Source organism: Trachurus trachurus, assembly GCF_905171665.1.
Source record: "Trachurus trachurus genome assembly, chromosome: 9".
In the NCBI taxonomy this organism is placed as follows: Eukaryota; Metazoa; Chordata; class Actinopteri; order Carangiformes; family Carangidae; genus Trachurus; species Trachurus trachurus.
Window position 1 is genome coordinate 26,086,650 of NC_139895.1, and position 17,566 is coordinate 26,104,215.

Sequence of the window (17,566 nt, forward strand, 5' to 3'; positions counted from 1 at the left end):
GGGGGGGCTTTAGATAGATTTTTTCAGCACAGTCTGTTGTGTTACCCCAGTGTAACTTTCGTCAGTGTTAGACCTTGACCACTGGACACTCCCTCCTCCTCCCAATTTCTATCTTGACACCACAGGTCATTAAGGGAGCACACAGGTTCAGTAGGAAAGATTTATCCCCCCTTCTCTCGCACACACACATATATGCATATGCATGTATACAGACATACAATGCCAAAATAAAGAGTGAGATGGCATCTATTTGTCTCTTTTGACTTATAGGTTGGAAATTGTTTTTTTAACTGCAACATCAAGGACTGCTAACTTTTAGCACTAATATCCTTCATATATGATCCTTTCTCCCTTAAATCAGTTGATTATTTGCAATTGGAGTATGCCTTAATTACAGAGTTTAAAAGATGTGTATTTATTCCCATCTTAATAAATTAGTTCATTCGAAGAGCATTTGCTATCTTTATAGTTATGCTTTTTTACATTTAGACACGGGTGATAATTGTTTTTCTTTGGTTTTCCTTTTTTTAAATGATTTTCTTGTATTGTAAACACTTCCATTCCAGTATTTAACAATGTTATTGTTATGTGCGGTGTATGAAAACAAATAAACACAAAGCTAATTGAGTGCGCCCTACTCTACTTTTTTTTAAATTTTTTTTACACCTTGATGTGAGGATTTCTTAATTCACCTTCGTTATTACCAGTATATATGGATGGGTGATGTAGAAAGAAGTAATGAGCAAATGATAAGAAAGAAAAAAATATTTTAATGTTAAAACTTTTGAGCAGTAAATTATTACATAGCTATGTATATTGCAATAACATGGGGCCTGTACTGACAGTCCCTGATTACAGTACAGTAGCTTCAGAAGTTAGGGCTCCAACCTGAAAGGCACCAACATCTAATCACAGTTGTCATAATGCCAGAAAAGAAAAACAGCATCTCACTTTACAAATGTATGTAGTTTGTGTTCTAGGTTAACTACACCTAACTTTACACTCTATCTGGGCGTTTTAACGCATTACGTGGCTTGTATAAAAAGAAAACTAACAACATCATGACATGACACATTTCTGGCTCCTGTAGCGATGAATAAGACCACTCATCCCATTTAGTAATATTATAAAAGATTACCAGACAAATAAAAAATATAATGTACCAAACAAATGCATACAAACATGCTACATGATGGAATTTGTTGATTCACAAATAAACCGGTCACAAGAATGTGCCTTAAAATGTTAGGACATAAAATAAAAAAGGTTTTATGACTTTCTGTAGTGAGAAATGTTGTGCTTCCATGTCACCACCAGGGGGTGTAATGTTAGATGAAATGACCATGCATCACATTTTTCCCTGATAAAACTCAGTCAAGATATAGAGTAAACAAAAGTTAGTTTCAATGTACAGCAACTGGCACTGTTGGTATATATAAGAGACAGTCGTTGATATCCAAAGTATTGAATATCAACATAAATAATCTGACAATGTTCATTCAAGGTAGTATTTCCAAAGGTTGAAAATGTAGAAATTCCTCACTACAAAACCCTTAAAAGGCACAGACATTCCTGTTTACAGCTTGCACACTTGACTAAACATTAATCATGATGGTCTTAGCACAGAAAGATGAAAAGGTTAAGTTTCCACTTTTACCTTTTCAAGGCTTTACCCTGTAATGTTTCCTGCACTGACATAATGCAAGCCTGAACCAAAAGATGACTTTTCTTTATGCGTGAGGTTGAAAATGTATTATATTCTTGCTTTAAGTACTATAAATGTGTTTTGGTGCAATTATTTGCAAGTTCATATGACAATAATCATGTTTTTTCAACACAGGAAACACACTGCATACCTACAAGCTCACAGTATACCTGATTTACTAAGTCCATAGCCAAATGTATGAAATTAAATATCCAAGCTCTATAATTCTCTATATTATAACTGTGTTATTACTCTCTAATAACATGTAACTACAGTACACTGAATATATCATCCACTTGAAATGTGGTCTCTTTAATCTACTTACAAGATAGTACTGCTATACTGTACATATGCCCTGTTCTGGACTGAAAAAAAAACCTGTACACGTGGAAGTATGTGTTTATGTGCAGCAATAACATTCACTAAAGGACTATTCCCAGAACTTTTTGACACACTGGGAATATCTCAGTCGCAAGTTTTCATTTCTTCATCTGCAAAAGTCTGTAATGCAAAGTGAAGAAATGTAGTGTTTATGAAAACTATGTACATGAATACAACTTGGATGGCAGATTCTTCCACAAAAAAACACATCACACAACACAAATTAAAATAATTACAAATGTCAAAACAACTAGATCTATCTCACAGACCCTGAATACCCCTTAATAAATACCAGTCACCTCAGGGAAGAAGAGGGCGAAGCTCCAGATTGATTGCAGTCAGGTTCAAAAGGTTTCTTTTTGACATACATTGCCTATTGTTGCATGTAGCAGAAAAAACTCTCTGAATAGTGGCCTTGGCTGGTTGGGCTGTCTGGCTTAAAGGAATTTGCATGTAGGTGCACTCACCACACATGGATTGTGTAAGCCTCTGTATATTCTACATGTTCCTTTATGTATAAATGTACAGATTATACTACATTAAATAACAACTTTGGGTGCGACTCACACCCCTGCAGGGCTTTGGTCGCCAGAATCACTGGAGACAGACAGGGAGCACCGGCGCCTCTTTGCAGCACTGGAGCCTTGGAGCATGTTGGGATGGAAGCCTGCATGTCTCCGGGCATGTTTAGTCAGATGGTCGCTCCTCATGAAGCACTTGTCACACATTGGACAGTTGAATCGCTTCTCGCCCGTGTGTGTGCGATAGTGACGTGTCAATTCATCTGAGCGGGAGAACTTCTTGCCACACTCGGACCAGGTGCACTCGAAGGGGCGCTCACCTGTGGAAACACACACATGATCAGGTATAGTATTACCACACACAGAAAACCCACTATTAGGCTATGTGTAAATTAAATAAATAAAGAAGAAAGAAATGGAAAATGATCCAAATGGTAACTCTTCCTTTAGAGTATGTGGTATGGCAGACAAAATACAAAAATGACCAGGAGCCATGTTCTACACCTCCAAGGCCCCAAACACAAATACTGCATCATTCTTTATGTCATGTCTTAAGTATCAAGATGATAACCCAATGTCAAATAGGTTTTTAAAGTGTTAAAATGAGACTGGGGTAGGCAAGACCCTGAAGAGAGCACCAGCTTCAGCTATAACCTTCACTCTAACTAATCCTGATTAACATTTTCATTCAATTCTGTAATTGCCTTGAAACAAGGAGAGATGGTACTGAGATACACAGTTACAAAATTAGCCAAGACAAAAAAAAAAGAGGAACAGATCTCAAACTCTTTTGTCTGGAGAAAAGCAGATTTTGAGGAATTGTGTGCATACACACTGTTTTCTAGGAAGGATATCAGAACATATTGATTTAGAAATGGTGGCTCGTGATAAGATCCTGTGAATTAAGTAGAGGAAAAAGCAAAAAAAGGACCTATGTTCACCCCCACCTCCACTCCACGTGCTCTACTGAACCACATGTCTGCTCTTGTTTACAACTCGGCGTGAGGGGAGTGGAGGGGGATGACGTATGAGGAAATAGTGGTGCAGGGAGGGTTACCTCAGGATAGGAACGTGTGGGGACAACAGTGTCGCAGTGACCTGCATGTGAATCATAAGCCAATATGTCGGTGTTTACCACACTGTCACTCGCTGTTATGACTTCACATGTGATAGGCAATGACAAAACAACGGCTACGTATGATAACCGTCGACGGAAAAAAATAATAAATAATTTGAGCCATCTTTTTTCGGATAACATCATGCGGCACGCGGTGTTCCCAGCTCGCTGGGTGCGTGTCAATAGCACATTAAAGTACAACCCCCATCCTCTCCTCTCCCCTCCCCCGCCCCCACCCCATACACGGCCAGTCACACCTCCAGTCCGGGCAAATTCATGGGACCACCTTTCCTATAATCTGTTACACATTAGCCAGAACATGTGGTCTCTCATGTCACATAACAAACACACACACACAGGCTGCAGGTTTGGTTTCTAACATCGTCATATTAAAATGAGATCCTCAATCATCAGACATCATCATACTTTAGTTTTTATAGCCTATATCTTGCAGTAATTCTTTAATAGCCTAATCCCAGACTGCTGTGTCACTCGTCGGATGCAGCCTAGTCCTGGAAACAGCCAATAGAGTTTGAACAGTGATGTCAACGATATTAAAAATAATGGCAGAAGTGACGCAGAGCGGTTTCGCTGTCGTCAACAGAACCGAGCCCACTAGTTTCGTAGGCGTGTCTGCTGAGTTACCGAGCAGAGCAGAGCTTCCTCTTACCGGTGTGGACCCGTAGGTGGGCTTTGAGGTGGGACGACTTTCCGTACATCTTCCCACAGCCGGCGAACGGGCAGCAGTGCTTCTTCTCGGGGGACTCCTGTCTCCTCGCCGCCGCCGCCGCCTTCTTGTTCCGGGTTTGTTTGGTGGCCACCGGGCCCCGGCTGTCCCCGGCGTTCAACCGGCAACTCCCCCGCTCCACTTTCTCCTGCGTGGTGTCGCTGCCCCCGAGACATCTGCTGCCCCCGGTGCTGATAACATTGGGGTTGCATTTGTTCAAGTCCAATAAAATCATTGCCACCATCAGCAAAGTCCTGTTCTCCTGGTTCTCTTTGAGCGTGTCCTCTGTCCGCCCCGGTGGTCGGCTGGGGACAAACTCTGCAGAGACGTCAACCTCCGACATCACTGTAGCGGGTCCGGGTGGAGAAAACAAACAATATGCAGAGAGTCGCTATGAACTATGAAAAACAACCCGACAAAAGGGGGTTACAATAAAGTGATCAGACTGCAGTCCCTCTCGAAAACATGTGGTTAACCATCCACACGTGTCGTTTTCAATGTGACTATTCCGCAAAGGCTGCGTTTTCTTGTTGAGGTTGCGGGGCGGATAAATAAACACTCCCTCGGGAAAGATAACAGTTTGAATCGTCTCCGGCTTTGCCCCTCTCCTGCTCCGTGTAGACTCTGATTTCTGAATGACGAATCAATAAAACTCTGCCTTTACCGACCGAGCTATTGTGTCTGCGTTTATGAACGCTCCCACACATGCGTCAACTTGTCCTATTTTACTGCGACCAGCACTTCTCCCAACTCCAAGAAACAATTTCGCGGAATCCCGCGGTGTCATAATAAAGCGGGGTTGTGATTGGCTGACAAGAAACGTGACTAGTTTTTTGGAATCGTCTATTCACACGAGTGAGTGATGGACGACTGACCAATCAGAGGTCGGAAAAGGGGCTGACCCAGAACGATGCTGCCTTCACGTAGCAGAGACGATGGGAAAAATGTGTATCTTGTACATTTTCTGTATATGCATTTAAAATAAAATAAGAATATATATTTAATTGTTACATTTTCATTACGTTCACGGTTACTATTGAAAAATTGAGTTACAAATAGAAAAATGTGGAAAAAGTATTTGATCATAATTGCATCACCCAATTTAATAATCTATTTTAATTGGTGTGAAATAGTTCCAGACTGGTGTTGCATATCAGCAGAAAGTATCCGTTTGGATTTATTTGCTGTTGCTGAATAACATTATGTAGAGTTGTAATAGTTTGTGTAGAGTTGTAGTTTTAACTACATTGAGTTGTTGGAGCTTTCTTGATTTGATGCTGCTGGTGAAAATGCAGCTTAATGGTTTGGCACAGGAGACATTCATGCTGATTTAATATGTTTTACTGAGTACATTTTATTATATTCATACGTTCTTGATGGTTCAAGTACTGTTACCGGGTACACGTTTTTCTTATTATCAAAGATGATTTACATTTTCCACATGCTTTACAGAGACACTTGAATGCAACATCGCAGCAGGGGGCGTATAGCCACACCACGACACGCCCCCAATCCCACGCTGTTGCCTTATCGTGTTATGCTGGGGAAAAGCTGCATGTTGTGAAAGTCTATTTATTGTATCTTTCTGAGTGTGATATTTGTTATAAACTGATAGATGAGCATATTTCCTTTTATTGTGATCCAACTGAAGCACAACCATGCCGGTTTGCATCAAGGTAAACATAATATTGTTCAAGAAAAAAATAACAATATAATTTAGGTTTGCTTCAAAACGTGTATGTGCCTCACTGAGCTGCTTTATACTTTTTATGATGGCAGTTTTACTGTGCTACACCATCGCATGGGCAAAGAAAGTAGCACTTACAGGCTGCAGCTCTCTGTTTGGATAGCATGGTGCATGATATGGATTCAGTAGCGCCTGTTGTACATGAACGCCCCGCCTACAGCTCCTGACCTATTTACTGCAGTCATTAGTGGGGGTAAAAGCATGCAGGCAGGGCAGGTTACGTTTAAGGTAGAGGTGCGGAATAAATCAGATGTTATTCACCTCTCTGACTGATTTAAGCGGTAATTATTTAATTAAGCAGCTTTATAGGTCAGATAAATTGTCAGGTAAGTCTCCTATCAGAGGTTGATGACATCTGCCTGTTGGGGGGGAAAAAACAAGCCGACTAGTGATGCAGCAGTTTGTTTGGGTAACCCCAACATAGTAGCAGCTGCAGTGGCATCCAAGCAGAGCCGGCAGATCACTATGTAGGTGATGACACATACATCTGTGTCTTGGGGCTTGTTTTCTTTGATGTAGATCAACCAGCCACTGTGGCCCATGATGTGTTGGCTGTGGACAGGTCTCACTTTGTGTCCCAGTTTCACAACCATGATCTGATCCTAAATTAGCACTGTCCTCAACTGTCCTCAAAGCTAACTGAACTCTTCAGTGCCAATACAAACTCACACTGTGCATGAGGTTGGTCTTTGTTGCCATTGCATGTAGATGTAGGCCAGTGTGTGTGTGTGTGTTTCTTTCTTTCAAATTTAACAGAAACAGAAACAGCAAATAACAGTCGACTGGTGCTGTAGCTAATGAAAGTGGCCTGTTTTCTCCTCACTAGTGTAGACAATGTCCAGTTGTTTTTGTGAAAAAGGCTCACACTGGTAATTCAAAATCTGAAATAAGAAGAATGTAGTGAACACTTTCTGTGTTATGTGAAGAAATTCATAATTGAGATTCCTGCAACACACAACAACACACTCATACTCGTCGTAACAGGTTTGGAAGCTACAGTATTATAAGGTTTAATAGCAGCAGTCATCAAAATATTACAAGCATGCATGTCACTAAATATTACTATTAAGTGTCATTTATCACAATTACTTCTAAATGCTTCATGTGTTATGCATAAAATGTGACAGTAATATAATTGTTATGGGTGGAGACTGTGGCTTGTTATAATACCTTAAAGTCTGCTCCAAATAACAGACGTTTGAATGACATTGGGTTCAAGTGAGTATTTGTTCCATAACAGAAATGATTCTTTGATCCATGATCTCAAATATGTATAGATCACAATATATTTTGTCTCATACAGACAGGTATAGGGAGTTACTCTGTTCTGTGTATTTTGTGATGTTTGAGGCACCTCAGCATGACGTTTCGTCATCATGCTGAGCAAAGTATTCACACTCATTCACTTGTCTTGTTTTTCAACACCTGGTATCAAGATCAGTAAACACTGTGAGGGCTGTACATAATGTGATAAGCCTCACATCACATGGAAATAGCAATGATGAAAGCTATGATGCAGTTTGTGTGATGCCGAGCGAAAATGCATTGTAAATGTAGGGCATGTTATGAGTGTTTTATACACAGTCAACATTTTATTTAAAATGTTTTATGTGTAAACTTTGATAAATTACCAAGTGTGTTGCTTTGTTGTGTTACAACAATAAATTGCTGCTGTTACTTGATCAAACATGGTAACTGCAGACTAGTAAAAAAGTGTTAAGTGGAGCTGCTAATCTGTCTGGCAGACCATACATGCACTTTCACAAGCCTATATACAGGCAAGAGAGATGGCAGCCAGTCCACTTGAAAGTGTAACAAGACCCACAGTTTAAAAAGAGAGGAAAAAAACAGCAGTGGGTGGTTCATTCATGGCCCCAACGTTCCTTGAAAATCCCACTCAGCCTTGGGGGAGGTGGACTTAAGCAATGCTGCAGAGGGAAAGTTGTTTTTTTCTTGATATGAGCATTGTAGATAATGATCATAGCTACAAGCTGTTTATGGGTGAACACAGTGACTCAGGCACTGAGGTGTTTTTCTGTTCTTTGGCAGCACATGACTCAAGCAAAGTAAAAACCACACATCTTCAACTGTAGCAGTAGGACAATGTGTATTTCACAACAGGCAGAGAGCAAGTGCCACTCCTCCTCCTCCTCTTCCCCCACGAAATGCCCTGTTCATCTAAAGGCTGCATTCTGTCCGCGCTGCCTAAAGCAGTTTCATCCTCATGTCCACTGATCGCTCGGTGGGAAGCACAAAATGATCAGGAAGTAAAGTTCATGAAGACAGCAGCAGGAGCGACAACAAAGTCCCTGTTTGAGCGCCACAATTACTGTGCGAGCCCAAACACCAAACACTGCGGGGACTTTTCGCCCTCTTCCCGGATCGTCCCGTGCTGGAACTCCGCCTCCACTTTGCTCGATTTGGTGGCAGAACCCCAAATTTTCCAGGAAAAATGCCTCGTTGAAACCGGGGTCTTGGCCGGACACATATAGCCCGCAGCCGCCCTCCCACTCCTCCTTTAGAGGAGCAGTAAACAGTTCCGTGGAAGAGGAGGCGCTTGTGCAGCCGCTGCCCCGCACTTCCCTTAACACCACAGTGCAAAAGTTCATGTAATGATGATTGTGTCAAAGATGAAGTTGTTTTTGAGTGTGCCTGCGCGTGCGTGTGCCGCAACAGAGATAAGTAGTGGTGGTGGTGGAGGGGGTTGCGGTGCACGTGCGTAATACCAGTACAGAATGTTCCCTTCCACGTGTGGAGTATGAGCTGACGCACCGGCTGTGACCCCGCTCCCTTATATGAACACCCTCACACCCACAGGACAGACTGGAAGTTCCGGTCCAGTCGGCGGCCTTCATCCTGAGTGCAGTCCGCGGATTCATGCGCAGAGGAACAGGAGGCAGTGCAGCGCCATGGCGACACGGCGGACAGGCCTGAGCAGGGCGGAGAGGAGAGCAGCCGGCCCGGCACAGGGTGAACAACCCCGAGGCGGCCGGGGAGGTCATCACACACATTAAGGGAAACCTGGGTGTATTATATGGACATTAGTATATTAATATAGCATGCATGCAGTGGTGGGAAAAAAAAACGTAATGCGTATAATAAGGCTTTATGCAATATGCTACACTTTACATCCACACCCTTTAGCATGTCCTCATTTAGCCTTCTCTTTAACGCCACATCACATTCATCTCACAGCTACTTCACAGACCACAGATGATGTGTGAATGCTCCAAGAGCTGAAACTGTAAAATGCTGAAATTATGCAATGTAATTATACTTAGTGGGGCTATTACCTTTACTCGAAATACTCTAACGACTAAATTGTTGGACCTTTAGTTGAAACAAAGTATCCTCCAAAGTGTGTTACTAGTACTTTTAACTGAGTTCAGGAGTTGATTAGAGTACTTCTTCCACAGTGTTATCCACTTTGAAGGTGCAAGTCTTATGATTTATCACATAGTTGTGGATTCAACTTCTAAGGTAATTGTTGTGGTCTTACATTGTGTGAGATATTGAGCCAAACCTGGCCGAATATCCAGTTATCCATATTTAAAAAAAAAAAAAAAAAAAAAAAAGGGTAATTGTTTTTCAAAGGAAACATCACAGTGCTATTGTACTGATTGTATTGATGTGCAGGTACTGTGATTTTTTCGTTTGAATCAACACTCTTGACACACAGGTGTTTATTGGGTGTTTTACAGACTTCAGAAGGTCAGAGCAGAGGGTCACTGGTGTACCATGAGGGAAAGTAAACTGGAAGAGAGATGCCTCATGGTGGTGGGACAAATTTTGACAGCGTGGCAGCACCTGTCCAACTCGTCTCACCAGCAGCCAGTGGCTGGTGGTGGGAATCTGACGTTCTGCCATAACTGCAGAACAGCTTGCGTGATGTGGCCCGTTACTTGATGGTTCACACACTGTGAGCCTTTGTTGTTTTATGGGCTCTACAACACTGAGGTTAACAGCTCTCGCCCCCAGTTTGTAGCTTGCGTCATAAAGAGGAGGGACTGAAATGCAGATGTTCCTGATGTTTAGAGCTTTAATCCAATGTAAATTTAAAGCCGCATGGTGAGTCTTTTTCTCTCTGCCTCTGCCCTGTGTTCGTTTGTGTGTCTGACAAGACGACTTGCTGCTGGTCTTTACTGTGACCTGTTGAACCAGACACGATGAACACACCTCTTGACTTTACACCAATTTCTCACATCTGTCACACACATTAAACGTATTTTAGTAAAAAGAGGCGAGACAGGAAGTACCAATCTATTTAATTGTTTATTTAACGATGCATGCCAGACATGATCCTATTCACATTGAAGAATACAGATTTGTATTTGCATCCAAATACTCACTACTTTGATTTCATGTTATAATCTCGCTCTATCTTTCTCTCAGTCATCTTTACAGGTCGTCGTCTCTGTATACTCTGAGTGGAAGAACTGCATGCATTTAAAGGACATTACATAAAGTGTGACCAGCAGGGGGGTAAGTCCCTTTCGGTTGTAGAAGCACAACATCAGCAGTTATTGCAGAAAAAACATATGCGTGAAACTCTCTTTATCATATGAGTCAAAGGTTGTCATAGGAGGGCAGCAGATCTGTTGATTATCGTCATATGCTCATGATTCCACAGAACTGTAAGTTACGATATAGGAAAATATCTAAAAAATACTGTACATTAAGATTCTGTTGGGTTGTGTTGTGTTGGCATGCCTCCCTGTTATTAGTGTCATCTTTATGTCTGGATTCACACGCAGGTCATGTACACGCACATTCACACGTACGCACACAAGCACACCTCCTGTCAGGACTTTCTTCTACAGCCATGTCAACATATCACAAAACCATCAAGGAATCATGTACACATGGACAGGTTTGATGTCTCATGAAGAAATTAGACAAGAATATTTATATTTTCTGTGACGGCAGGTCAAATAGAGGAGCTGAAACTCTCAGCCCGACATCGCATCTGTTTTTATACTTAGCCATGCAAAACTGAGCTTAGCCGTACGACCTCTGTCTGGTTAGGCCTGGTTGCCGCAGCTGTGTAGGTCAGGTCAGTTGGGCACGGCTCAGGTCATTTACATTTGGTTTGGTAAATTTTGGTTTGGGTCACTAAGTAAGGGTCACTGTGTATGACCACAGCTGTCAAAAAACAATTCTCCATAATCATTTGTACTGTCGGGAAGTTAAACTTCTATTAGTGAACAAGTCAATCAGGTATGAAGACATTCATTCATACACTTTTGCCATTTCTGAAGACATAAAATACAAAATCTATAGATTATCTATGATTCACAAAGCTTCAGGGTTCAACTCATATAGCACAGTGTTTAGATGTGAAACTTTCTTTCTTTCCACCATGATGACTTCTTGCTATACTTCCTACCTTGCATCACTGGTGTAATGTTGTCCCTGAGCACTGACTTGGGGTCAACCTTTCCCTAAAACTTACTGTGACCTACATCTTGCTGGAGGAAATTGTGTCTGTCCCACCCAGATGATCCATACTGACCATGTGTCAACAGGACAATTTATGTTGGTGCTGTTGGTGGAGTTTTCTGACATCTAAGAAAATAACCCTGAACTGGTGTTCAGTTAGCATTGACATGACAAATATTTCACAGACAACCTGTTTTATTAAGTGGGATAAGGAATTTGAAACGTCCATGTAACAAAAAGACACTAGAGATGCTGATTGCAAAGGTTGCGTCATATTTGGGACAAAGACTTGGGGCCTCTGCTGCTTCAGTTCTGACTATTCTTCTTGCAGAAATATCTCTTGTAACTCTCACAACTTTATAAAGATACAGCACTAAATCACTGGAGCACCCATTAAAAGTTTAGGCTGGGTTCAGTGGACAGTTTGGATCATCCAGCAGGCTGGGTTGTAACACAGAGATAAGTCAAAGCATTCAACTCAAGCAAGAAAATAGGACAAACACAGCAGCACCAATTTTATGGTGATACTTTATCCTCATATGTCTCTGTTTTTGTGCAAATCTTTTTTTTTCTTTTTTACCTCAGCTATGAGTTATTCTCAATCATATCTTTCTATTCATTTGGGTGGATTCAAATAGATGTCCATACAAGCAATGACACAGTCTACTAATAATAACAGTCCCCTACTCTGTACAGCAGATGTGTTTAAAGAGAATAACGAAGGTCTATGAGAGTATGCAAAAACCATATGTTTGAAAACAATTACTGATATTTGGGCTCTGTGATTAGAGAAGAAGAGAGAAAAAAAAAAACAGATGAGAATTTTCACAGACTTTTGAATCACCTCAGTCCCCACATACTCCATTGATGCCCAAAAGGCACCCTAAGTTTGGTATACTGGCAACTGTGTATTGCCATGTCAACTTTATATTAGAAAATTTTCATAAGCTGCTTGATAAAACATACAATAAAAACTACTTTAAATACTTTAAATATGATTGAAATGTACAGTATATCAGACAATTCTATATTTAATAAATAATATAATACATCAGCTTTTAGTGCATGTAGATGGTCATCTTTTATTAAATTTAAAAGTTTAATTAGAAAATACTTAAAATTCGACAAAAATATCACTGAGAAGATATAAATATTAATTTTGTAATTCAAACAGGCATTTACTGTAATTATCAATGAGCAAGAAAATGTCAATAAATAGAATCAATCTCAAAATAAATGCAACATGATTCAAATGAATTGTAATAGCAAGGAAATATAAAACATAAACATAAAAAAAAGAAATCAGTAAGAATTCTATAATTTAATGATCTTATGTTTACAAATCTATCAGAGAAGGACTTCTTCTTCCCCTCCAGACTTCTTCCACTAGAATAAAAAAATGAGAAAAATTTAAAACACTGATCTGGCTTTCATCTTTTAATAATAGTTCCATTTTTCATCCTCCATGTCACTTAAAATGCACGCCTTTCTTAAATCTCAGCTAGAATGCATATACTTGACAGCTTTTCATCAAGCTTTATTTTTTTTCAAAAGTGAATTCATAAATGAGCAGTTTCTGTAGGACCGCTTCTTGACCTGTGTATGATTATAATAGGCTTAGTCACTGGGCAACTGCTTTCCTTTAAAGTCTGCTTTTGCAGTGGCTGGCTTTGAATGCAATAAAAAATAAAGAAAGGAGAAAAGCAAATGAATGACAGTTATGGAATAGGTGAAGGACGGATCCATTAAGTGTAGATGGGTATAAAACCATTGCAACATAAATGCCACTGCTGAAACCTGAAGGAGGAGGTGCTGGGCCACAAGAGAGCTACGATTGGTTGAACGGAAGGATTTTTGGTGTCAGGTGCAGGCAGAGAAAGTTCACATCAGGTTCGCCCAGCAGGCATTGCTTCTGAAGTAGGCTCACAGCGCCCTCTTGTCCCCGTTATTTGCAATTGCACTTGTTAAAGCTCTCTGGGGTCAGGTCTTAGGATGAGTTTATTTCCAAGTGATATGTAGGATTTTACCGACCATGTATGTGTGTAGAAGACATGTAAATATGCATGTGAATGTCAACATGCACCTCAAAACAAAACCCTCCCATCTTATTTCCTTTCTTATGCACTGGCCCTGAAAGTGGCTGCACTCATTGCCCTCATTTACTTCACTGATACAGACTCGCACCTTGGATCTGTGCCAAGCACGAGCTGTAAAAAACTGGATTTTGTCACGAGCTGAGCCCAGTCTTTCTGTCACATTTTTTCCTTCACTTTTCCCTGATAGCCCCAAGCTATTCACTATTATCGCCTGGCTTAATCAAACACAGCTTTTACTTTCCCAATTGCTGCAGATACAGATCGCTGACACTGGACAGCTATGACTGGAAACGTGACAGTCTAATGACGTTTTGCCTGAAGTATGTTCAAACACTGCTTTCTTTCTCTAACAAAAGAAATGAAAACTGTTGCTCTACAACATGCGAACAAAAGACAGAACTGATATACCTTAAAAGAGATAAATATTGATTGATAAATATTGAAGATGTATTTGTGTATCCAGAGGTAAGTTGTTGCCATCTTTTCCAATGCCGCCACAAGGGGTTTCAGACACTTCACCGATTTCCTTTATGAAGCTAAATGAGCTTCTTTCTGTTTGCTTGTGCTGGGGTCTTACAGGGTGGAGTTAGAAAAATGTATTTAAAGTGAAAGTTTTGTGAAAGGAATGACTCTATGCCTAAGACAAAATGAGGTGGTTGTTTTCTCTTTCTTTCTCCTCTCTCTGTCTCTTAGACTGGACAGTTTCTACCATATAATGCAGCTAAGAGTAACAGTACACGTTCTCTGACTAATGTGATTGATATGTGATGTAACACAGTGACAGATGTCTACTTGACGTAAAGGTGGTGGGTGGAAGACATACAGTACAAATACACCTTCCATTGCCATAACACCCCATTGAGAGTTACTTAGCTACGAGAGGAGGTAAAAACTAGTCTAGATTCATAGCTCTTTGTATTTGACTGGTGTACAGTAGGACCCCGACGTCTCCCATCCCTTTCCCCCGATTCATGATCCAGGGTAAAGTTGCCCTCCAGCACGTACTAGGAATAATTTGTATCACCTTTCTAAACTAAAACATAAGTGAAAAAACTGTAGATCTGGTCCAAATTACCATCTATAGCAACTTCACCCTGTTTTCACGTTTGCCCTCAGCCCTTTCAGTTGTCTTCCCTGGTCCTATCAGTGTGTGAGTGTGCTGCTGACCAGTGTCCTTGTCACGTGTAGTTTTGTCTATCAAAGCTGCGGAAAGCTGATGGAGTGGCCAGCTTCCTCATGGAGAGGCTGTCAGTCTTGGCTGCTTCAGGCCGTGCTCCAGACTTGCTCCTGAGGAAGGGGTTTCTGGTTCCTGCCAGACCCCGGCCCCCTGGCCCAGGCCCCCTGTCTGCCCCCAGACCCGGTCCCCTCTCCATCCTCTCACTCACCGACAGGCTCTTCCGGTGCGGAGGGGCCAGCGTGAGGGAAGGATGGGAGTCATCTGAGGAGCAGCTGTTTGCCCGCTCCAGCCTGGAGAAGGGGGAGCAGAGAGGGGCCCCACTGGGCCCGCCAAGGCCCCCAAGGCGAGGCGTGTCGGGGGCTGGAATCAGGTCCTCAGGGTCCTCTGGATCAGACTCTGTGTGGCTAAGCTCTGCCTCTCTCTCTGGGTGGGAGCTACCAATGTCTGATGGTTTATCAAAGGGGAATGAGGTGGATCCTCCGGGGGAGTGTGAGCGTTCTGCTGGAGTGTATGGAGCTGAGACGCAGCGTGTGTCGATGCAGTCAGTGATGCTGGTGTACTCCGCAGCTTTTACCTGGACTCCCGCCCCCAGTCCGCCGTAGCAGCCTCTCGGTGTGAACATGAGGCTGTGGGATTTGACCAGAGAAGGCTCGTCCAGGAATGCCGTGCCTGCCGTAGAGAGGTAGCGACTGCTCTTGGAGCGTTCGAGCAGCCCCGCCGAGGGAGGTGGGGATGGTTCTAAGTCCCAAGGGGGTAAGGTGGTGTCTGGTAAAAGGTGGGCCGAGCACAACGACAGATCAGCAGCTGCACTGTCATCAAACATAGCCCCGGCTGTGCCGCTGCTGCCTGCGATGCCCTCCGAGTGCCTGTCGCCCAATCCGCTGGTGGCAGTGCTGCTGAAGTCCCGGCCTCCTGGCAGCACCGTCTCCATGATATCTGACTGCAGCGAGGAGTCTCTCTGGAGCGGTGGGACCACGCGGAGAGGATCCAGGAAGACCTCCGCAGGCCCCACCTCCTCAGAAGTTGAGACATAGATATCAATGCATGATGATGGACGGTGCTGCTGGGAGACCGACAACGTCGCCAGGGGGAGGGGCTTAGACTCCTTGGGGGCGGCAGTTGAGGACACAGATTGCGAGCTGTTGGCTCGGTGGAGACTGAGCGAGCGCTCTTTAAAGAAGCTCTCAGCCCGCTCGGCTCCACTCGCGCGTTCACCACCGCGGCCGCCTCCAACATAAAACGAGTGGCTTCTTGTGCGCGCGGCCATGCTAGTAGGAGAGGGAGGAGACATGGAGCCCTCCGCCGTTCCCTCTAGTGCCTCCTGTAGACGGTAGGCATTCCCCTCTGTGCTGTTAAAGCTGCTTTGACGGAGGATGTACGCGGCCTCTGGGCACTCACCCTGGCGGAGTATGTATGCAGAGTCTGTGCAGTCAGATGAAGTCCTGGAACGTGCTTTGTTGACCTCACCACGTTCAACCCCTGTAACACGCTCCAGTGCAACGGCGATTCGTCCAATCAGCTCCTCCATTTGTGCCAGACGAATATCAACAGTCTGCAGGGACGCCTTCATGAAGTGTTCCCTCTCATTGACTTCCTCCAGACGCATTGCCATGTTTTCCACCCTGATAGAGTGGAGAAGAAAGGGGGAGAAAATACATTAAAAGCACCAGAGCAGGAAGAATAGCAGGAGAAAGTGGTGGGGAAAAGTTGGTGAAGAGACGGAGAGAGATCACTGCAGCAAAAAACTACAATTAATAGGTTGACAAACCAATGGAAATGGTGTAGTGAGTAATGCATTGCAATCATGCAAATAAATATAAAAAGTAATTACATATCATACACACGCAACACAACAGACTTTTTTTGGGGAATACAGGGAACAACAGGTGAATGCCATGATGATGCTGATGCTATGTGAGCGTCAAACTGGAGTTAACTCTCTGCTGTGAATAATGTTCCATAAAACTGAAAACTTATAGGTTAGGCAGTCGATAACTGGCTTTCCTGATCCAAGACTCAAGTGTGCAGTCACAGTCCAAGTCTTTGTGTTTGTCAAAATAAAGAGCAGCACTTCAGCCACTGGCCCCCCTTCAGACATTTCACATGCATATGGAAGCATATATATATGCTTCTGTTTTCTGTATTTGCACTGAAATGCTAAATGTGGTGTGTAGAAAAAAGAAGAGAAATTGTATGTTTGTGGCTTGTCACTTCCACTATATACCTGCTAAAAAAGGACTGGATATGTTTTGATAACTGCCTGAGAGAGAATGCAGTGCAACTTAACAAAAAACATTCAAATCTGGAAAAAAAAAAAACTAATTCAGAAAACATTATCAATTTGATGATATACAATATGCTGCATATACTGCAGTGAAGTGTTCCCAGAGGACACTGCACACTGATGTACCTGGCTAGGACGTATGTACATGGCTGTATAATAACATATCCACTCTTGTCAAGATTTTTAATGGCACCACTGTGATGGGCAGTTGCAATTAAAATTGTATTTTAATGCAGTGACAATAAAGGCCTCTCTCTAGTCTCTAATAAATCCAAAAGTCACAAAGCACTGAACAAGTGTGCTCCGGGTTCATTATTTCTAGTCCCCTGGAAACACCTACTGTTGTCTGTGCTACCCATGGTGTGTTTATGT

General features: G+C 42.5%; 2 protein-coding genes across 12 annotated transcripts in view; both read right to left on the bottom strand.

Annotated features, from left to right (window-relative positions):
• Positions 1-769: 769 nt before the first annotated feature.
• On the bottom strand, positions 770-5,353 carry klf9 (Kruppel like factor 9). Its single transcript, XM_083979144.1, has 2 exons — positions 4,395-5,353; positions 770-2,927 (listed from the first exon to the last, which is right to left on the bottom strand). The coding sequence occupies exons 1-2, from the start codon at positions 4,792-4,794 to the stop codon at positions 2,650-2,652; spliced, it is 678 nt and encodes a 225-aa protein (XP_083835270.1). The 5' UTR covers positions 4,795-5,353; the 3' UTR covers positions 770-2,649.
• Positions 5,354-14,911: 9,558 nt separating this feature from the next.
• trpm3 (transient receptor potential cation channel, subfamily M, member 3) overlaps positions 14,912-17,566 on the bottom strand; it is a gene marked incomplete at both ends in the record, with an annotated part of 137,444 nt that continues 134,789 nt past the window's right edge. For all 11 annotated transcript variants that reach the window (XM_083978798.1, XM_083978799.1, XM_083978795.1 and 8 more), the window contains one exon: positions 14,912-16,532. In XM_083978798.1, coding sequence (XP_083834924.1) covers positions 14,912-16,532 — 1,621 coding nt within the window. The remainder of the gene's footprint in view (positions 16,533-17,566) is intronic.